This window comes from Felis catus, chromosome D4, assembly GCF_018350175.1.
Source record: "Felis catus isolate Fca126 chromosome D4, F.catus_Fca126_mat1.0, whole genome shotgun sequence".
Taxonomy (NCBI): Eukaryota; Metazoa; Chordata; class Mammalia; order Carnivora; family Felidae; genus Felis; species Felis catus.
Window position 1 is genome coordinate 38618853 of NC_058380.1, and position 24161 is coordinate 38643013.

The following is a 24161-nucleotide window of genomic DNA, read 5'->3' on the forward strand; positions in this document are numbered from 1 at the left end:
AAAACAAAAATTAAAAAAAAATAACAGAAATTTCAAAGAATTTTCTCAGATAACTTTTATCACTCATCACCTACAATGAGACATTTTATTTTGACCCTGAATAATAAAAAATAAAGAAAGATGACTTTCAGCTCATCTCAGAAATGAGGATGGTCTTTTGTGGATTCTTCCCTCTAACTCCATAGTTAGATCCTAACTCTTTGCTGTTGGTGTCAAGTCTTGAACAGAGGTGGAAGTCTAGAGGACTATGCCCTCAAACCATCTCTGAACCATCCAAACTGACGCAAAATCCACTTTTTTTCCATTTCAATTTTTTCAAATGTTATGTCTTCATAAATACATTTAATAATATGTTTATATCTATATAATGTTAATATAAACAAGCATATTCTTCCAATTATCCAGGACCTGACTGCACTGTTCTATCGTAACTAACAGGAAGAAATGTTCTTACCTGGGCCATATTTTTGATTAGTTGATCAAAGTCATCACAAGCAGGTTTTCCATTGATGTGTGGAGTACCAGATCCTGTAAATGCTTCCAGATTCCCATTATTTGAGGATGATAAAAATAAATCATTTTGCAGAGTAGGAATTACAGCTGGGCTGAGATGTGGAATGTGGGCATATTCAACATTTGAAATTGCCGAAGTTGCAATGTTTACCTAGGAGCAATAAGGAGATTATTAACAATTTTGACATTCCATAAACTATTTCATAGGAAACATCCCAAGAGGGTAATAATGAAGTTACATATATAATTTCGGTATTGTACCCTTTCAATCAGCAACTCTATTTCAAGAAATTAATTTCAAGCGCAAAATGAGAATAATACACAAAGATGTGTGTAAAAGGAAGCTCAATGCAGTATTGTTTATTAGATGGGACAATTTTTAAAAACTACCTCCAGTGTTGAAGGTATCATTACAACACACACACACACACACACACACACACACACACACACACACAATATGTTCATATACAAACTTGTGAAAAAGGCTAGTTATTAAACAATGTGCATAGTACGATACAATGTACATTCAAAAAGATGTTTACATTTGTATTAAACATCTGGAAGATTATACACCAACCAATGTAACAGTTGTCCCTGAGAGGGGATTCCAGGGCACCATTTACTTTCTACATTCTTGAATTCTATTTAGAACAATGTATGTAGTAATGAATTTGGCCTTTCCCAAAGACAGGTCTGACTTTCATCCTCAGCTCCTAGGAAGTAACCGCCAAACCCATGGACTTTCCAGAATGATAGGAGGGTCTTCTTGCTCTTCATGGGGGGCTCCAAAGCTACAAGATATCACTCCACACTGACACAAAGTTCAACACATAGGCGATCAATTATGCCTATGAAATGATACCGTAATTAAATGTCTGAACACCGAAATCAGGCAAGGTTCCTGGGTTGGCAATACTCCATGCATACTGGTCGCCTACCGATTTGGGAAAAGAAACATTTATGGAAGCTTCGGATTTTGAAATCCTCTCAGCCTGTACTATGTCTTCCTTTGGCTAATGTTTTTCACCCGTACCCTTTCTTTATAATGGACCATAAGCTTGCGTATAACAGTTTCCAGAAAGTTCTGTAGGCCCTTCTACTGAATTATTAAACTTGGAGATGGTCGAGGAAGATCCAGGACTTTCAGCTCATCTCAGAAATGAGGATGGTCTTTTGTGGATTCTTCCCTCTAACTCCATAGTTAGATCCTAACTCTTTGCTGTTGGTGTCAAGTCTTGAACAGAGGTGGAAGTCTAGAGGACTATGCTCTCAAACTTCACAGTTTGGCTAACTCCAGGTACAATCACATAAGTAACAACAGTGACAAAAAAAAGATAATTCCATTTTGGAAAAGCATTCTATAATTACTTGTATATACCTGTTATAAAGAGCACCAGTTAAGGCTAAATAATTTCCTATTTCTGTAGGGTGTCTCTAATGTAAATTTTTACCCACAATTATTTATCAGAAAGAGTACATCAATGATGCTTTATGGATATGTCTCTGAACTCATCTCTTGCACTGTGTCTCTCACCTGCCAGGCTCCAGCTATACTGACCCCTTCATGGCTCCTCAGACTGCCAACCTGCTCCTTCTATCAGCCACATGCATCCTTCTGCAAGTATCGACATGCTTACTTCTTTATTTCATTGAGATGTGCTCAACTTCACCCCAGAGAAGCTCTCCCTGACAATGCTATCCAAGAGAGCACCCCATCATTAGGCTCCATGAGCCTACCCTGCCCTGTTTTTCTCCATGGCACTTATTACCACCTGGATGCACCCTGTTGTCATAGACCTTCCATCCCAGCTGGTGGGGACAGATTAGAATGTAGAATTCGCCAGCGGAGGAATTTGAGTATTTTATTCTCTATTATATCCTCATTCTCTAGAAGAGTGCCTTACAGAGTTGGCATTCAATACACATTTGCAGAATGTTCATCTTTTTAGGGACCTACTCTGATCTCATCTCCCCAACAACCCAAATATCATTATTTCCATTTTACAGATGACATAGTTACACAAAGTCACATGTCTAATAAGTTGACTGTGACCTAGATTTTTTTTTCATCACAGTGTTCCTATGTTTCTATTATACATATCACAAACAGGAGTGCCTGGGTGGCTCAGTTGGTTAAGCGTCCGACTTCGGCTCAGGTCATGATCTCACAGTTCATGGGTTCGAACCCTGCGTCGGGCTCTGTGCTGACAGCTCAGAGCCTGGAGCCTGCTTCGGATTCTGTGTTTCCCTCTCTCTCTGCCCCTTCCCCGCTCACACTCTGTCTCTCTGTCTCTTAAAAATAAATAAACATTAAAAAAAATATACATATAGCAAACAGTCATTTGAGGTATCATTTCCAGAAATAAGACATTCGGTAAAGAGTTTACATTGACAGAGCAATCAAAATATTTTACAACACATCACCAATCCATGCCTAAGAGTTTGTTACCTATCGTTAAAATTGAACAGAAGATTCAGTAAGTGAACAAAGTTACCAATAATCCAAACATTATATTGGCTATCTACAATCATGGATTAAAAACCAAAAAAAAGATCAATGTGTTTAGAAGAGGCTTTTAGGAACCTTTCAAATGGTCATTTTACAATATACAGCAGGCATTATCAATTAATATTTTTTTCAAAAGCAAGATCCTTATGCCAAACTTGATTTTTTTTTAATCCTCAACCATGGCAACTTCAATAAAGTCTGCCAGCAGAAGATACACCGCTCAGGTTGAAGCAGATGGCATAATGATTTCTGTGACAGGCTGAGGATCCCACACACCAAGACCTAATGCCTATGGTATATTTGCACAGGAGAAAAATATTTGGACTTCTGCTACGGTAAGCCAGAATGAACAAATCACATCCAAGAACAGACAGTTTATCTATATGAAGTTGACTGGTGAAACAGAAGCTCTGATATCATAGAAGACCACGTATGAAGGCACTCTAAGAGTGAAATTACAGGACCAGAAAAGTACAACACTATGAGAATCACTTAAAAGTATTGAATATCAATTGTTTTCTCCAAATTTGCTAAAGGTTTAACCAATGTCAATAACTGTTCCAAACTCCTCTTGGCCCTTGAGGTCTATGTAAATATAAGAGCAAGGGTTAAAAGAGATCACCTATTTAAAAACTATAACCTAATTATATCATTATACAAAAGAGTTGTTTTTAAATGTGCAGATTTGCATTCATAGGAGAAAGCACAAACACACCTTTCAACTCTGCTATAACTGTTTAATAAAATGGCTTTCTGAACTATATATAATCTTGAAAAACAGGAATGGATCGTACTTGCCTTGACAGACCTAGTCATAGCAGACACAGCATAAATGTTTGATAAAAAAGCTTGACTCCCATCTTGGTTTATAAATATAAAATAAATAGAAGAAAACACAACTATCTGGTGATTTTTATATACAGATAAACAATCTGTATAATTTATGTAAGTTGCTAGTAAACGAGCAAGAGTCACCAAGTAATTAACTGTTCTCTGTTTAAGTTCTGGCTGAGTATTTCAATCTAAAAGGTCCTTTTGTGTTCTTAGTAAATAGACGGATGAACCTAATTTATGGATTTTAATTAGTGCTAATACCTAAAACATAACTTAAAATGAAGGTTATGTAAATCAGTCAATTGAAAAAGTTAACAAAGTCTTTGTAAAAAGGCAGGATGAAACACCTCTAAGTTTTTAGAAGTACAGGTGAAGTCCTCTTATAAGATGCAGTCAGAACAGGAATTGGTTGAGCTATCTCAAAATGTCAGACTGAGCAGAAATCATAACAAAGGACCAATACAAACTTGGAAAGCATTTTGATCCAAAGCATGTATGTATTCATTCACAAGTATCTTGATGCATGAGAGGTCCCCACCTTCTTTCCTGCATGAACTGCACTCAAGTAATATGGCATTATTTTTAATTTCAGTCTCTTTAAGATGGAGCAAGAGTTTGGACACCTGAGAAACCATTTCATTAAAAAACCTCGATGTTTAGAAGATCTTTCTTCAGAATGTTACAGTTTGATCACACCCAATAAATTTACCAACAACTGTTTTCTCAATTCATTTACATAGTCTTTCAAGAGAATTTAAGTAAATGTTCATGGAAAAAGTTTTTGCCATAACTTTTATGTTATGTAATGGAGTCACATAGTTACAAAAAAAATTATGACTGGCAAAACAGCTCTAAAAGGACTCTGACAAATGTACATTTGCCCCCCAGGTGACACTGCACCCTCAGGTGGTACACAGGACATGTCTGAAGAAATAAGTTGTGCTCTGAGCATCAGTCACTATGCCTTCCAGGACTACTGAAAAGCAAGCCACTCATCTGGAGGCATTGCTAAGAGAGCTGCTCTTCTACAATAGCATGCCAGGAAAATAAACAATTCTCTTTCGTTCTATATATGATTAAGCCCACCCTGTGGGAATAGCTGTATCAGAGTAACCCTTCCACTGAGATCAATTAGAAAATTTATATAAAGAGCTGTGTGTAAGAACAACTCTGAAGGTGTCAAAAAGAAACAACCACTTCTGCCATATTCTATTCATCAGAAGTAAATCAATAAACCCACCCCACACTCAAAGAGAAGAGATCACACAAAAGCATGAATACCAGATGGCAGGGATCATTGGTGTCCATCCCAGAGGTAGACTACCACAGAGTGTCATAGTAAAACTGCTGAAAGCCAAGACCTAGGGGAGATCTTAAAAGTCACCAGAACAAAAAAGAGCCTTATCTTCAGAGAAGAGTAAAACAGCTGACTTTTCAAGTTAATCAATGAAAAACAGAAGACAATAGAATAAAAAAGTACAAAATGACAACAACGAAAAAAGGTCACCTGAGCATTTTCAGAACACCTTCCCTACACACATACTCACACACAGTGTTGCTTCAGAACTTTACAAAAGAAATTCACAAGTAAATTCTTAGAATTAATAAAGATCCCTCATGGAATTTCCTTACATTAGCACAAAAGACTGAAGAACACACACACACACAAAAACAAGTTTTAAAAATGTGAGTAGGGGTGTCTGGGTGGCTCAGTCCAGTTGAAAGACTGACTCTTGACTTTGGCTCAGGTTATGATCCCAGGTTCGTGGGATCAAGCCCCACATTGGGCTCATGCTGAGTGTGGAGTATGCTTGGGATTCTTTCTCTCTCTCCCTCTGCCCTTCTCCCCTGCTCACACAATGTCTGTCTGTCTGTCTGTCTGTCTCTCTAAAATAAAATAAAATAAAATAAAATAAAATAAAATAAAATAAAATAAAATAAAATAAAATAAAAACAGGGGCTCCTGGGTGGCTCAGTCAGTTAGGCATCCAATTCTGGATTTCAGCTCAGATCATGATCTCATGGTTCATGCTTAGGATTCTCTCTCTCTCCTTCTCTCTCTCTCTGCCCCTCCCCAGCCTGTGCACACATACACTCACTCTCTCAAAATAAATAAATATACTTAAAATAAAATAAATAAATTAAAATAAAAATATGAGTAAATCAATGGTAATATCTTAAAACAATAAATAAAATTTGTGGAGTTTTAAATATAAGTAGAATGAAAGTACATGTCAATTACATAAAAGACACGAGTAGGGTACATGAGGTTGAACTGTACTAAGCTCCTTTCATTTTCTTTTTTTTTTTTTTTCAACGTTTTTTATTTATTTTTGGGACAGAGAGAGACAGAGCATGAACGGGGGAGGGGCAGAGAGAGAGGGAGACACAGAATTGGAAACAGGCTCCAGGCTCTGAGCCATCAGCCCAGAGGCCGACGCGGGGCTCGAACTCCCAGACCGCGAGATCGTGACCTGGCTGAAGTCGGACGCTTAACCGACTGCGCCACCCAGGCGCCCCGCTCCTTTCATTTTCCAAGAAGTAGTAAAAGTTCCAATGAAAATAAAATCAAAATAACTTCAGGGTAATATATCTGACAAAGGACTCAGGTCTGGCTTAAAAAAGGAAAACGCAATATTAAAAAAGATCCAAGTAGAAAATGAACAAAGAAAGACATTTCACCAGAAAGTTGTGTGGATGGCAAATGGGAACATAAAATATGTTCAGCATTATTATCCATCCTGGAAACGCAAATTAAAAGCACAAATACTATCACTATATATCTATCAGAATGACTGAATAAATAATAGTGGTAAAACCAAGTGCTGGTAAGAATGTGGAGAAAATGGATTTCTCCCACATTGCTGGCAGGAATGTGAAATGGTACAGCCCCACTGGCAAAGAGTTAGGCAGTTTCTGAAAAAAAAACTAAACATGCATTTACCATACAACATGGCAATTACACCCTTAGGCATTTATTATATAGAAATTAATACTTAACATTCACACAAAAACATGTATGCAATGCTCACAGAAGCTTTATCTACAAGAGTAAAAACCTAGAAACAAACAAAATGTCTCTCAAGAGGTGTACCCCTACCAGCAAATAATACTAAACAACAAAAAAGAATAAAATATTAATATACACAACTTGGATAGATCACAAGAGTGTCATGAGTAATGAAAAACATGAAACAATCTCAAAAGGTCACATACATTATGATGATATTTTCATAAAATTCTTGAAATGGTTAAATTATAAAGATGGAAAAAGTTGCCAGAGGACAGGGGTGGTGGCAGGAAGGGAACAGGGTGTAACTATTAAGGAGTAGCACAGAGAGATCATTGTGGTGATGAAATAGTACCTAGATTGTGATGGTGGCTCCACAAATGTATGCCAGAGAATGACATGGACTGAAGAAATGGACACACATTGTACCATTATCAGTTTCTTGGTTTTGATATTTTACTGTAATTACCAAGACATCACCCCTGGAGATAACTGGGTGAAGTACATACAGGACCTCTCTATTATATTGAAAACCTCCTGTGAATCTATAATTATTGTAAGATTTTTTAAAAGTTGACTCTAATAGGCCAAGGATGCTCACTCTAATCTTTAGGGTAACCACTAAAAGAATAATAAAATTAAGTATAAATAGCACGCTAATAGAGGAAGAAGATGAAATAAAAAGTGAACTAGGGGTGCCTGGGTGGCTCAGTTGCTTAATTGTCCTGATCTCAAGGCTCAGGTCATGATTTCATGGCTCATGAGTTCAAGCCCCATGTCAGGCTCTGTGCCGACAGCTCAGCCTGAAGCCTGCTTCGGGTTCTGTGTCTCCCTCTCTCACTCTGTCTCGCACTCTGTCTCTCAAAAAAGAAAAGACACCAAATTTTAAATTTTTAAAAGTGAACTAATACCAAAAGGAAAAAAAATGAATAAACAAGACAAAGAGAAAAAAATATGAATCAAAATAAAAATTTATCAATAATTGCATTAAATGACTACAATTGCCCCACTGTATAACACAACAAAACAAAATGCCTGCTGTTTACCAAAGATATGACTAATAATAAAAAAGATAAAGATGAAAATAGAAAGATCCACCATACATACATCAACCAGAAGAAGCCTGGTACACCTAAACTGGTACCAGGCAAGTGGACTTTAAGGCAAGAAGCATTACTGGAGACAAAGGCAGATGATTCATAGAGATAAAGGGTCAATTCAGTAGAAATAAGACAATCTCAGTCACCTAAAAATATAACCTCAAATCACGTAGGGCACAAGGGCTCAGAATCCGGATGAGAAACAGACAAATCCAAGTCCTAATTAGAGATTATAACACATCTCTCCCAGTAACTAATAGAATGGGGGGGGGGATCAGTAAGGATATAAAAGATCTGAACAAAATTCTAAATAAAGTTGATAGAATCAATATAAAAAAGAAACTATATTCCTAGAAAAGAAAAAACAATTAGAAAATCAAAAGCTTTAAAAAAAGATTGCATTTAAAATATAATAAAATTATTTGAAAAAACTAGAATACAACATAGAGTTCAGAAACACTCACATATACATGACCACATGATTTACTGTGCCAATGTAAGGGAGAAAAGAATGGTCTTTTCGATAAAAGGTTCTGGTTCAAATGGATATTCAAATGGAAAATTAATTCACAAACATACTTTACCTCACAAAACAGCCAAAATTTAGAAGCTAAAGCAAGCTTCTGAGAGAAAAATCTCTATATCCTTGGCATAATCAATGATTTAAGTAGGACAAAAAAGGCAGTGTATACACATAGAGGAAAAGTTTTAAAAGCTGGACTTTATTAAAATTAAAAAAAAACCTTCTTGTCATCAAAACATATAACTAACAGAGTCAAAAGGCAAGACACAAGTAGAAAAAAACAGTTCCAATACAAATATCCAACAAAGAAGTTGTATTCAGGAAACCAAAAAACAAAACAAAACAAAACAACAACAACAACAAACTCTTGTAAATCAGTAAGACTCACAAACCAATAGAAAAATTGGCAAAAGACTTAAACAGAACTCCACCAAGGAGGATATCAAAATGATCAACAAGCATATACAAAGGTGCTCAATATCATTAATCATCACATGATACTACAACATACCCCCCACAGTGGCTAGAAATGGAAAAAGAGAAATTTAAAGCTGAGAGTACCAGCAATGAGGCGGAACAATGAGAATTTTCTTACATTACAGTGAGAACGTAGACCTACAACTTCTTTGGAAAACAATTTGGCAGAATCTACAAATGCTGAAAAAAAATACCTTAAGGCCCAGAAATTTCACTCATAAGTAAACATCCAAGAGAAATGTACACTTATGAAGATCAAAGGACATGTGTTAGAATGTTTATGGCAGTTTTGTTTGTAATAGCAAAAAACTGGAAAAAATTACAATCAACAGAAGAAAGTACAGATATATTCTAGTACATTCATGCAATGAAAAATGGAAAAGAATTACAGTTACATATAACAACATGAAGGAATATAACAGACACAAAGTGAAGAAAAAGCCAGGAACAAAGCATGTATACTCATATTGTACTTATGTAAAATTCAAATACTTATTCATGGGATAAAAGGCAAAATAGTATATGATCTGACTTCCATGAGAAATCTAAATGAGCCAAACTCACATAATCAGAGAGAAGACTGGTAGTTGCCAGGGGCAGGGAAAATGGGGAGATGCTGATCAAAGGGTACAAACTTCCAGTTATAAGTAAGTAAGTTCTGGGGATCTAATGTACACTGTGGTCACTACAGTTAACAGTACTCTATGGTATATTTGAAAGTGGTGAAGTGAGTAGATCTTAAATGTTTTCATCATACACAAAAAAAGGTTATTACTGAGGTGACAGATGTGTTAACTAGCCTCATTTTTGGTAATCACTTCACAACACACATGTGTATCAAATATCCCTTTGCATATCTTAGACTTATGCAGTTACATGTCAATTTTATCTCACGCAGCCTGGAAAAAAAAATAGTGATTCTTTTGGGGTAGAGGATGGGGACTGACTGAGGGGATACAGAGTATGATGGAGTTTTAGTAACTTTCTATACTTTGATTTAGGTGAAGAGTTTTATGTGTACATTCCATTTATAAAATACCCATGAGCTGTATAGTTTTTCCCTTGACTTTATGTTAATTCTAATTTTTTTTAAGTTTGCAAGGTAGGTAAGTGCTAAGAACTTGGGGCACTCCAATGACTAGTAAAACAACAACAACAACAACAACAACAACAACAACAACAACAACAAAACCCTACTTCTCTGAAAGAAAGAAGGTGGTTTGAACAACCTCCGTATTATTAAGCTAAATCTCCTGACAGAAACTCGGAATAAAAGTTCAATTACCAGGCACTCACCTTAAATGAAAGAGAACACAGAAACTAGGTATCTGAAGACGAAGCCAAGACCATTACTGTGATGGATGGCCCTCTGCAGGCTTGATACAGATTCCACTGGCTAATTCCCATCTACAGAAGAAATCCTTCAACAAGTGCTCAAGTCAAGATGAATCCTCAGCACATGTGTTTTAACCTCTGTAGCATATGTAGATGTTTCTTCCTCAAAGATCATGAATTTTTGCAACTTGTAATCATTTAATTGCACAGCAAATTACAAGAAGAAAAAATAATCATTATGCTATCTAATATTTTTATACTTAAGTATTCTGATCTACCCTGATACAAGGTTGACACAACATGAGGTTTCAAAATTATAATTTTTTTCAACAATACCTATCCTGTAAAACTAATGCCAATCCAAAAATACTTGAAAAGATCAATGTCTTAAATATTTTGATCATAAAAATATGATCTATGCTCTCAAGTTTAACAAAATAGAATATTCTCAAATATGTAGATTCACTTAACTAATCTGCTACAAAATATTGAAATATTGACTTCTTATGCTCCATCTATTCTGGGTTGTTAACTGAAGATGAAGTTAATATTATTAACTCTGTTTTAATGGCTAGCATCAATCTTTCCAGAAGTACTCGTATAATTGTCTAGAAAAAGGATTGCTTAGGACCAAACCAAATTTCCTAAAGCATTTTTATACAGATTATCAAAACCTGTTTATGGTCCTGTTATTTTGACTTATTCTGAATGCTAGAATAGCAAAGAGAATACAGTGACCCAAATGCTTATATAATTTGATGGATATTTCTATCACTTAAAAGCTAAAATATATATATTATCTTGAATTAAGTAAGAAAATGACCACTGCTTTTGCAGTCCTAGTCTTGGTAGACTTTAAACAAATTTATAAACAAATATTGCTAGTTCAATTTCCCAATTTCTGTTTGTTTGTTACTCCTTAATGTAATGAGAAATAAGAAATAAGGCACTCTGGGGAATCTGCCATAACAGGTGCACCTCATAGAAATGCAGACTGTTGTTTTTAATCTGCGCCTTGTCTTTTCTTCTTGCAGAGGAAGAAAAGTGCTTATTTTCTTGTGAACTTACAAAACTGCTGTAAAACACTCTCTGGAACTGATCCCAAACATGAAATGCAAAGACAGACAGGATACCGAGAGTATTCAATGAAATACAGCACCTAAAATGGTAGCAATCAGAGGAAAAAAAAATTTACACATAATAGAACTGCATTTCAAGTTTGGAACCAGGGGAGGCCTCCTTTTCCATAAATCTTTCAGTGAAATACTGATTAGAGCACAACTCTGATGCATTATTGAACAGGCAAACCCTTGCACAGTAATTGATGGTGGCACTCTGATTTAATGATCCTTATTTTTAAAGCTAATTAAAGAAATTGAGTTGCATGTTCAACGGGGATTAGCTTAATGTGACGAGACTATTTTGGACATAAAGTACCTCACAGCTCCTGAACTAAACAAGATACAAAATGGAGCAGCAAATTATAAGATGGTATGGGGGGGGGGGTATTTTCTGATAGAATCAGCATAATTTCATGTTTTCTATGAAAATTTCTCTTCAGTCATTCAAATACTTACTGAGTACCTCAAATGTCCAAGACATTGGGCTCTAGGTAACAGGACAGAAATTAAACATATAACATGCTTTGCATAATCACTAATATGTTAGATATCCTATAAAATTACTCTACCAGGCATAGTTAACCCACCTACTGAGATAGAAAACTTTCTTTTCATAGCTATGAGTTCTTGAATAGCAAGGCAGATAGTGGATGAGAATTTACAGATATTCTTAATGTAGCCATTGATGATCATTGGCTGACAAATTTAAAATATAAGGTTATTGAATTTAGAAAATAATCCCTTAACCCAAGAACATTCAGGCAGTCATTCTGAGTAATCAAAATGTAAATTTTCTGTATCTGCCTCTATGTGGATACAAGTACAAAGTTTCAGGGGCACATTTGTCTTAAAATTCCCATGTGCTATATAAAAAGGATAAATGATCAACCAGGAAACCCAAGATGAAACACAAAGAAAAAAATGAAGTAAAGAGTACCTACGACTCTTCTTGTCTTCTCCCTTTTGATATTTAGAAAGATATACATAAATCATCAAAAATCTACCTAGAGTAATGTGTACTGTTATAGGCCATTAAATGACAAGATCAAGTAACAAAATGGTAAACTTTGTACCTTTATACAACTTAGGTGATGTTGTTAAGTTAAATGAATGGCCACACGGCAAGTTATGCTATTTTATAACGTTTCAGTCTTCATTCAGAGCTGCATCTATGAAAATTTGATTTATTTTTAAAACTACACCACAAAAGATACTAAGTAGAATCAATATACAAGGCATACGGCACTAAAATACCAGGCTGAGGCATCATAAAGCAGGGGGCTCCATGTGTATTTATAAACTAATTTTTTAAAAGTCTAAATTTCACTAAAATCTTTAGAAATACTCATAGATGAAAAGATTCAAGTTCTTCCCCTCGACCCATTTTCCTAAAATATATATGAATACTTGAGTAAAGATTGCAATAGAAACTGAGCTTAAAATAGTCAGTTTAGAACAGTTTTAAACTTTTTTCATTATTGTTGTAAATTTTATAAAAATAAATTGTATTTATTTATTTAATTTATTTATTTAATTGTATTTATGTAAATAAAATTTTTACAGAAATTTTAAGCTTACCATTTAAAGAAAAGTTAGGTTCAGGCACCTGGATGGCTCAGCAGTTAAGTGTCCAACTCTTGGTTTCGGCTCAGGTCATGATCTCATGGTTCATAAGTTCCATGAACCATGGAACCATGTTCTGTGCTGACTGCACAGAGTCTCCTTGGAATTCTCTGTCTCCCTCTTTCTCTCTCTCTCTCTCTCTCTCTCTCTCTCTCTCTCTCTCTCTCTCAAAAGTAAATATTTAAAAAACAAAACAAAATACTAGTTTCACCACTCAACCTCCCTGTGCCTCCATTTCCCTATCCCTTAAAGAAGAAAGGTAACATTATCTACTCCATCTATCTCCTAGTATCTACCACTTTACAGTATTGTTGTAATTACAAAACGGGTACTTGGAACAGTTCTGGCACACAGTAAGAATTTCATAGCTGTTAATTGCTATGATGTTGACGGTGAAAAGTGGTGAATCTTTCCAATATGGCTAGTAAGAAAAATACAAGGTCTTCAAAGTAACTTCAGTTACTTGGCTAGTTTATTTATATTAAAGATTAGTTCTCTGGCAAGGAAAGATAATCACTGATGTATAACAATTCTGAATTTTCATGAATATTTACATATTCCTTAATCAAGCAATCATTTATTGACCTTGGGTGAAACGTATTAGGCACAAAGCAGTCAAAGATGAACATGACATGGTTTTATCCCAAAAAGCAATAAATGGTCTCCAAACAAATCTGAAATGCACTTAATTCTGCAACTCCTTTTTATGCTTGGTGAGAACAAATGGCAAGTGGAATGCAGCATACACACCACGGTCTAGGCATGTGTGTTGATGTGTATTTGCAGAATGTCTTTTCTTTATTTAAATCTCAACACTTCTGTGCTTTCTTAGCAAAAGTTCCAAGGGAAAAAAATTTAAGGAATGTAGCTTGACCAAAAGTAATATTCTTATCAAAGTATGCTAAAACTTTCTACATTAAAGGGGTGAAGGTATCAAAAATCAGTAAATTAATATATTTTAAATGCCAGGACAAATAGAAATTTAGAAATTGAAAACTCAGACGAACAACATGTTAGAATGTCTGTAGTGTTTTTTCTATCAGTCCCACTTTTCCAGAAGACAAATGAAACTGATTCACAGTTCACAGTCTGCTTAGAGAAAAATAAAACAAAACCTTACAGACAAGTATAAATATATGGAAATGGGCACAGGAAGCTGATGTCACTTTGTCACATGGCCTCTCCATCCCACTACTACCCACCCAGTTCATCTACTTTAAAATCTAGAATATTTTAAAAAGCAGAATGAAAATTCGGTTTTGTATGTAAAAGGTCCTCTGATTAAAATCTGGGGGAGTATTTAAGGGAAATGGCCAATCTTCATGAACGTGAATTTACTAAACATTAAGTGCATTTCTCTTTAGTAATGCTAATAACTGTTTTTCTAACCTATTTGTTCCTTTATGGAAGAGAACTAAGAGTTTAGGAACAGTGTAAATTAAAAGTAAAAAAGCACTCTGGCTTCAGGGTCAGAGGGACTTACATTCTTCCTCTAAATCTACCAAAGACTAATTGTGTGGTCCAGACTAAGCTACATCACCTGTCTCAGCCCCAATTTCCTCCTGGACACAATGGGGATAATACATACCTCACAGAGCTGAAGGACTAGTTAAATGAGACAAAGTCCACAGCAGTGGAGGGCTTCCTAAAGGCAGTGGTGGTTGTTTTGGTTATAGCTTCAGATGTAGATCAACCTCTCTTGTTCGTAAATTCCTGGGTTAAAAAACTCATTTAGGTTACACCCAGTAAATTTCACATTTTTTCCCTCTTCTCCAAAGACCATTTAACTTTGTCACAAAAACACCATACAATTAGCACCATTTGCTGTTTTAGATACACATGCATACCCAATAGCAAGATGGTGTTGCATTTTAATCCAGCACTGTATAAAAAGCTTGAACAGTGCCTTCTTGCCCAGGATAAAACAAGAATTTTAGTCCCTCAAAGGCTCTATATTTACAAACTTTTGGTTAAAGGAACAAACATTTAAAAGCTGTTATTGTACCAAAAATAAAGTATTTGAAATTCCCACAGTAAATAAACTCTATGGTAAATGTAAAAACATAAGACTCACTCCTTCTCTTTTAACTTCCCCTAGATAATGTATGGTGAAGTCTCAAGAAACAGATACTTCCCTGTTAGGCAGCTGCAATGCTGCAACGCTCTATCATGAAAGTAAAACCATTTCAGGGGTAAGAAAAATATTTTTTCATTTTCACAAGCAACACCAACTTGGAAGAATTCCATTCCATTTTTAGATAATTCCTGTTAATGGGGTCAAGGCATATTTTCTTTCTCTCTGTATTTCCTCCCCCGCCACCACCAAGTCATAAGTTAACCCAGGCATTCTTGGGAGACAGCAGTTATTCCCTTTACTGATAGCAAGACTGCAGACGAATCGTCTCCATTTCAGTCTCAAATTAGAAACCGTAGAGAGAGGGGTGATGCTTTTACCATTTATGTAAGCAATAAAAAGCTGAAGAAACACAGGCATTTCTGCTCTTTTCCATGAATCCTACAAAACTGTATCTTTCGGATTACAAAATGCCCAGTTATCAAAATTCTCATCTTTCCACCAATCTAAAAAATATAATTGTAAGAAATTACCAGTGCTGCTGATGCCACTGCTTAAAAGCAACATACCTTAACAGGCTGGCCATGAACCTGAGTTAGCAGTCTTACAAATGAGTACCCACAGAATAGTAACTCCTCAGGCATGCCCCTGAATACTTGTGTTTTAGCCAACACCCCATGCTTACATCGGATATTTGAAAGGGATACTGTGAAATATATACTGACTACTTATTTCTCCAGATTCTCTAAAATGTACCCTCTTTTAAGACAGAGCATCAGAAAAAAAAATTCATAGAATGCAGTACATTTTAGCAGAAGAGCCATCACTAAATTAGGATGGGACACTGTATTCGCAGTGTGTGCTCTTAACGTACTGCATTCTTAGAAAGATGAAAGAAGCATTTCTTTGAACAGTTTATGCATTTTACGATTGTAACTGAAGGTCTTATTTATCAAAATGTCAGTAAAAACTTTACTTTAAATTTACCTTAATTCTGTTACATGTTTTTGCTATAATTTTTAAAATGTGGAGAAACAAAATATATGATGGCTGAATATCGTATTTAAAGAAGTGTTAGAAGTTGATACAATTTTCAACTTGATCCAATGACGTTTGATACAGAATGCTGAGTGCAAAAGAGAAAAGATGATAAACACACATACAACCCTCCCCAGAAAAGCGAAAAAAGCCCACTTAGTAAATCCTTCACAATCTGGCTCCAGAGTTTCCTCCCTTGCCAAGAGCCCACACATAGGCTACTGCCCTGAGAACATACATCTCTAGCTGATTCTGTATCAAGGTCTCAACCTCAGCATTACACATATTACAAACCCAGCAATTCTTTGTTTTAGGAAGCTGTGCTATGCGTTTGAGCAATGTTTAACAATATCCCTGATGTCTGTCCACTTACATGCCAGTAGCATGCCCCAACCACCCCCAAGTTACAATAGTCAAAAATGTCTCCACATATTGCTATACAACCCCTAGAGAGAGAGAGAATGTGAAATCACCTTCACTTGAGAACAACTCCTCTATTCCCTTGTAAACACTGTTTCCTCTACCTGAAATAATTTCCCCTATCACTGAAGAAAACTCCTACTCACTTTTCAGATCCGTCTTACATGTTCCCTCCAATGCAAAGTTTTCTTTCAAAGTCAAAGTTAATAATTCCTTCTTCTTATACCTCTCACTTTCTCATTTAGTTACATAAAATGCATGTATGTTCTTCCCCCCTCTATATAATGAGAACCTTCATCTTATTTATTCATTGTATTTTTATCGGCTTTATTACTAAATGATTATAAGTCTTCTATAAAAGCATCCATGAGATAACCCTCCAATTGCCAAGGAAAATCTGGCTCACAGATTGATGTCTCACACTGAGCAATATATAACCCTCCAGCTCTCTCTTTATATGTATACAATTGTTATTGCTGCCTTTGCTCCTGGGAAATGGAAATTAAATAATACTCAACTTGAGTAAACCAAGGTCGTTGGAATATCTAGTTCTCTGTTGTTTATATTTGGTCTTTATTTAGATTTACCTTTGAATCACCCATTAGTCAATACATTTTGCCATGAGAGTTGTTCCAAATTCTTTTCTGTGAATGTGAATAGGTAAAATTTAAGAACACGGAAATACAAGACAAAATTTTTATACCATGAAGACTATATTTCAAATAAAAAAGAAGGATCCAATTATTCTAATCAACATTGAACAATAATTTCCAACATGATTCTACCTGTCCAATTATTTCAAGACATGTCATAAAGTTTCCAAAGAAAAACTTAGAAAAATTCGGGCTTCATTTTGTGTGTGTATATACACACTTTATGCATTTAGATGATATGTATATAAGCCAATACTTTTCTGGAAAAAAGGTGAAGAACAAGGAGCCTTGAAATATCAAACAACAAAAACAACAGCAAAATAACAGAATATCATACTCCAAAAAAAGCTGGAAATCATAGACATGGAGAAACCTCCAGAATGTGCTGTGCCCTGAGGCTTGTTTCCCTGTATCAGCAGCATTTGTAACCTGAATTATCCACATCATTTTTTGGTCTTGGCTGCCATAGCTTAAAAAAACAAAATCGCAGCAATGCTGATTTCAAGGTACTACTCCTAAATTTCCACTGAAAGTAATAATTTTAATTCACAGTTTTTGTACAATAACTCTGGGCAAAAAGACATTTAATTTCATGTCTATGGTCAGCTCATCAGGCAAGGCAATTAATTAATCAGGAAAGCAGTATCCACCTCTACTGGACTGGAGAAACATCACAGAATAAATATGCAAATCCAACACCCTCATGGCTGACAAGTTTCTATTATTAAACTGCGAACGTGTTTATTTCCCCCACAATAGCTGGATTTCTGTCGTGAATACGCGGTGAGCCCTGCAGTGATTAGCTGTGATGACTAGGTGACAGTGAGGACACTACTTGAGAATTTGCATCTGACAGATCACTGACACACAGTCACAGCTCTTTTTCTTCTTTCTCTTCACTTAAACAGGAATCATGCAATAGGAAAAGAACTGGAGCTATTAGAGATTATTCAGGTTTAATAGCACACATCCTTTTAGCTGGCGGTTAGAACAATACACAATGTGGCAGAGTTAAACAGAGGCATCAATTATGCTCTCAGACCTGTTAATATTTTTGACAATATTTAAATAGCACATCCCTTCAGGGCATGGCTTTTTTGCCCTCTCAGTTACACACCTGTCAAGTGTTTAATTTGCCAAAGGGAAACAGTTTGATTTCTAAGGGCAGTCTTAATACTGAAGAAGCAAATTGGAAAAATTACACATTATTGAATAGAAGTAATGAGAAGGATCTGAGGGGAACAAATAGTTGGCTTAATTCAACATGGCATGTCAGCATCTGTCATTAACGCAACAATATGATCATGTTCTCCAATATGCTGCACATACCTCGGGCTTTTCAATTATTCACTCCTTTCGCTTTCTAAAAGGTAGGAGAAATGATGGTGGAGTAAAGTTGAAGGAGTCAAATTTTTTGGTAATACTAAAAAAGATGGAGACAATAACTTGTACCTGTTGTGCACATAAAACTATACATCTAAAACATAATCTAGGTGGAATATGATAAGTAAAAGCTAGCCAGCAGTCAGACTGGTGTAGCTACTGGTTTAAAAGCACAAATTTAACTCCTAGGTTCATTAATATTAAATAACAATTATTTATAAATTAGCAGTGGGTAAACTACATAGAAAATTTAATTCTAACATGATGAAGCCTATAATATTTATGTTTAAACTTTAAAATGGAAAACAATACAAGGTTTTAAAATTTACTCTACTCATGTAAGAAAAACACTGGTTCCACAAACACATGAAATTGAGTTAGTCAGAATGAAGAATGAAGCGAGGAGTCACAAAAACTGTGAGAGAAATCAATGGTATTTTCCAAAATTAAACTCTTGACTTACAGGGGCCAAGTTTCTACCCTACCCTTGCGGGGAAAAAAAGATGTGAGACAGGCCGCAGAATAAAAACAAAGGGAGAAGACTGTACCTCGGGAGCCAAGAAAACCGAGTTCTAGTTCTGGCTCTGCCCTTACAAGCAAGTAACTACACCTCACTAAGTAGTTGAAATAAGCAGGGTATGGGCCAGTTCGTTTCCTGGGTCCCTTTCAGTATTTGAAGAGACCACCTAGCCAAAAGTCCAAAGGCACGTGAGACATGCCCATAGAATTTCCAAACCTCACAACGTACTGAGTCTTGAAATATATCCACATCTATCACTAATGAACAAGATCACACTCTCTTTAGTCGCAGACTGTCTGGCTTGATAACATTTTGCTCAAGGGTTTCCAGGGAGATTTCAGCTGAATCACGCGGGACCCAAAGTTTCGGAGCCCGTATCCAATTTCTATTTGGAGATGGTAGAACAGGGTCAAGAAGCAGAGCCATTTCTGCCCTCTTTTTGGAGCTAGCAGGGATATTCCCAGTTATCTCACTGGATTAGTGGTATTTCCTAACACACTAGTACTTTTTGTTTCAACATTTCCTCTCATTCTATTCATATTTTCATATAATATAATAGGGGGAGAAGATACCTGTTCAACTTCTTCACTGTCTCTGAAAAACCAGATAATCGTCCTCATCATAATTACACTTCTATTCAGGACACTGATCTCTCTAAACTCTTGACCATTCATTCTGAAATGGAGTACCTAAAACCAATCTTTACAATAACTTGCAAAAAAAAAAAAAAACTACATATAATAAAACACACCTTTTTCTTAAATCATGATCATGACTTTTAAAATCACTAAGCAGACATTCACTAGAGAAGACTATTTTTTAAAATTCTTTCTTTCTTTTCTTTCCTTTTGCTACCAAAATATCTAGATTAAGAAGTGATGTGACATTAAACAAATTCCTTCCCTATTGCTACTATTTGTTCTTTTTTGCATCTGGCACATTTGTTTTTAGCTAGAGCTATTCTTTCACTGAACTATGAAACTAGTCTTCAAATTTCATTTTTAACCTTTTAATAAAAGGTAAAATATCTGTTAGCAATCCATCCATAGTAATTCAATTAATGCTAAAACCATCAGAATGAAAATTAACTTAGGTTGAAAGCATGAGGAGATTGACTTGAAACGATGTTAAGGATAAAAACCATTTTTAAAACATTTTGTTAAAAAACCTGAGAAATAATTATTAAATTAAGTTCAGAGAACATCTAACTTGAGTGCCCATTCTGTCATTGCAATGTTCCGATTTTAATATAAATGCTAGGAAATTTTAAAGCTCTTAATTTTTACAGAAAAAAAAAACAGTGTTACATTTAGAAGTTCTAATGTTTATCACCATCTGATGCTGTCATTGAAGCAATTGCTACTTACACTCTTATAAGAAGTGAGAATTGCAATTCCTCTAACTGATGACAATGTAATTATTTCTTTTACTGTCAAAATAGAGGTGATTTCCCTTCCTCACACACATGATTACACATGCAAATCCAGGCTTATCTGAAATCTCATAAGCGTGCTGAATGTCTGAATCTGAAGACACAGGATCAGGTGAACAAAAAGTCTCAATGGGAAGGGAAACCAAGTCTACGGCCATCTACCCTACACTTATTTTTATCATCCCCTTCTCCTGTAAGGACTCACACTTCAGCATCCACACAGCTTTCAACACAATGTCATATCATCTACAATATACAGCAACAACCATTACAAAAATAACTAGGGGGGGTGAAAAGTCACAGTGAATCTGAATGTCTCATTTGGAGGTTTAAATGACTTCATTAACTATTCATTAACACATTCAAAAATCAGCCTTTTGGAAAAACACAAGACTTTCACGAGATCCTTGCCATGAATGCCTGTTTCAGGAGCATCGTGTCCTACCTGGTCTTTCAGCTGCTGTACTGAAGTCTGAAGGTTCAGAATCTGACTGAAGAGCGGGCTCTGCAAGACTGACTTTAGAAGGCTCAGTTTGTCTTCATTCGCTACATCCCCGCGTTCTCGCAGCTTGGCTTGTAAACGCTCTGCGGCCTGCAGGGCCCGATTTTTGTCTAAATCAAAGGGCAGCAGGTCATTAACAAGATTCGAAAGACACACATCAAACCATGCTTACAGAAATCCTAACACTACTCCTTTCAAGAGCATAAAATTGACTCAGCACAAAAGGGACTATAATATGTCCCTATAAATGTATCCTTCAAACCTTCAAGTCTCTGGTAAGACAGTCTGTGTGAAAGCAGAGAACTGGGTATAGTGTATGCTCCATGCAACTACTGGTAAACTATGGAAACCAATTCAGATGAAGTATAGTTGAATTCCAGTGCCAACCGTCAGCTCTTATACAAACTACTGAAAACTAACCACTTTGTGATCTTGCAAATGCTCGTGTTATTACTTTTTAAAAGACATTATTTACATTCAAGAAAAATTAGAAATATAACCAATAAGTGGATGCAGACAATGTCACTGATGAGCAAAACATCCAAAATATGACAGTCTCATATATTAAAGAACAAATATTCTATACTTGAGAATTTACTTGAAAATATATCACAACAATGTATAACCCTTCAAAAACACTACTTTTTAAAATGTTTTTATTTATTTTTGAGAGAGAGAAAGACACAGAATGTGAGCAGGAGATGGTCACAGAGAGAGAGAGAGGGAGACACAGAATCCGAAGCAGGCTCCAGGTTCTAAGCTACCAGCACAGAGCCCGATGCGGGACTCGAACTCACCAACAGTAAGATCAGATCTGAGCTGAAGTCAGACGCTTAACCGACTGAGCCACCCAGGTGCCCTTAAAAACACTACTTTTTAATCCTTTAAATGTCTTTCCCTAAAATTAAATAGCATATTCATATAGGCATCAAGGCAAAAGAATTCAAATGTTTATCGATCACCCTACGTATCAGGCATAAAGTTGCAAAAGTAAGTATTTTGAATCAGTGTATCCCTAGTAACCCTACCTACCGGCCCTAATCCTTACCATTTTACATGCATGCTACTACCAGATGGTGAGTTTCTATGACAAATAACAGTTAAAAACATCTCCCTTAGGACGCCTGGGAGGCTCAGTTGGTTAAGCGTCCAGCTCTTGGTTTCAGATCAGGTCACTATCTCACTGTTCATGAGATTGAGCCCTGCATCAGGCCCTGACAGTGCAGAGCCTGCTTGGGATTCTCTTTCTCCTTCTTTCTGCCCCTCCCCCATGCAAGCACACTTGCTCTGTCTCTCAAAATAAATAAATAAACATTTAAAAAACAAAAAATCAAAACATCTCCCGAAAACTATCTCTCACTCTCTCACAAATGAACCCAAATTTGTTTTAAAGGAATAGAGACTACTCAAATATATGTTCTAATGGATTCATCATGGTAATAAGTGTACCTATTAACATTCATTTGCTGTATTATAGTAATCAAAGAGTGTGATCACCACAGACACTTTCTATAGCACCAAATGTGGGATTACACAGAAATGGGGAAATTAAGGCATGAATTATTATTGACCATGAGGTCACACACATACTCAAATTTAAACAAACAGTGTTTACTCTTACACATAATTTTACAAGGCATAATAAAGACAGGAGAATTTTATTCTAGGCTTATTTCCCATGGGATCTCAGAATACAAATCTAGTATTAATTTCCATGTCAATTCTCAGAAAGTGTACAGATCAGTAATAACTTACGAAATAAAGATTGGAAGGGGACAGCTTACATAATTCTGTATTTCCCCTTTGCTATCCACTTTTTTATGAGAGACTCTGCTTTGTGGACTAGTAGTCTTTATGGTGTGTGACTTTACCACAAAATGAGATGAGGGAAATACACACCCATGCATTTTCATCACTGGCACAGCACATTACGAACAAAAGTCATAGTCATGATCCCATCTATCACAAAGACAGCTCCTTCTCCTTTCCCTGCAACCTACTCTCATCCTACTCCCCCAACCATGCAGGTATCAAGGCACCAGCCCCAATCATAAAGGCACCAGGGTGAAATTCAGATACCTTCCGACAATCATACCCAAAGACTTCCCTGGAAAATATGAGGCACTGGGCTCAGACAAGGGATGGGTATACCTGATATGCCTCAAACAATTTCTACAAACTAGCTTCTGTAAAACTAAAGAGCAGTGAAAAACAGACTAACACATGAATTTGGATATTTCAACCTAAATTATCTCATGCAGAAATTAAACTGCCTTAAACTGTCACTAAATGTTTGTTACCGTTATTGTTCATCATCAACTTAAAAGCAAAGCTCAGTAGTATTTCAACTGCCACAAATAAAGCAGGCGTTGAGCTTCTTTCAATATTAAAAGTACTGTTAAACTTTCTGGTGCTACCCATACACAACCATTAACCAGAAGTGGGTCCATAAATCAACTAGGTTTACATTAAACTACGGTTTCATTAAATTTCTCATAATTGGTAGAACGTTTCATATGGCTTTATCTTTTGCCTGAAACACTTCAGATTAAATCATCCAAATACAGAAACACATTACCCTGGTATAATTCTAGTGGATACAAACTTGTAAAAACTTTAAGTCAAAATCCTGCTATGTAGAAAAACCATTTCAAAGATCCCAATGGAAAAAGGTTTGATTTTTATAAAAGTAAGAAAGAATAGGGGCACCTTGGTGGCTCAATCAGTTAAGTGTCCCACTTGAACTCAGGTCATGATCTCACGGTTTGTGAGTTCGAGCCCCATGTCAGGCTCTGTGCTGATAGCTCAGGGCCTGGAGCCTGCTTTGAATTCTGTGTCTCCCTCTCTCCCTGCCCCTCCCCCGTTCACGCTCTGTCTCTCTCTAGAGAATAAACATTAAAAAAATAAGAAGAAGAAAGAATAGGTCTTACCTATAGTTTCTAACATGTTTTTCCCAATTTCAGCGTTCTTCTCTACAATGATTTTAAACAGCAACTAAAACAGAACTCTGGGGAGAAAAAATAAAATGGAATGGTTATGTTTTAACACAACTTTAAAACTATATACTTTAAAAAGTACTTGATGCTACTGT

The 24161-nt window shown here is 35.9% G+C and overlaps 1 protein-coding gene across 13 annotated transcripts in view; it reads right to left on the reverse strand.

Moving 5' to 3' along the window:
- MPDZ (multiple PDZ domain crumbs cell polarity complex component) overlaps window positions 1-24161 on the reverse strand; it is a 162940-nt gene that overhangs the window by 109608 nt on the left and 29171 nt on the right. For all 13 annotated transcript variants that reach the window (XM_045043577.1, XM_045043585.1, XM_045043582.1 and 10 more), the window contains exons 2-4: window positions 24001-24077; window positions 21014-21180; window positions 455-664 (exon numbers count right to left, since the gene is read on the reverse strand). In XM_045043577.1, the coding sequence (XP_044899512.1) occupies window positions 455-664; window positions 21014-21180; window positions 24001-24016 (393 nt within the window). In that variant the 5' untranslated portion in view covers window positions 24017-24077. The remainder of the gene's footprint in view (window positions 1-454; window positions 665-21013; window positions 21181-24000; window positions 24078-24161) is intronic.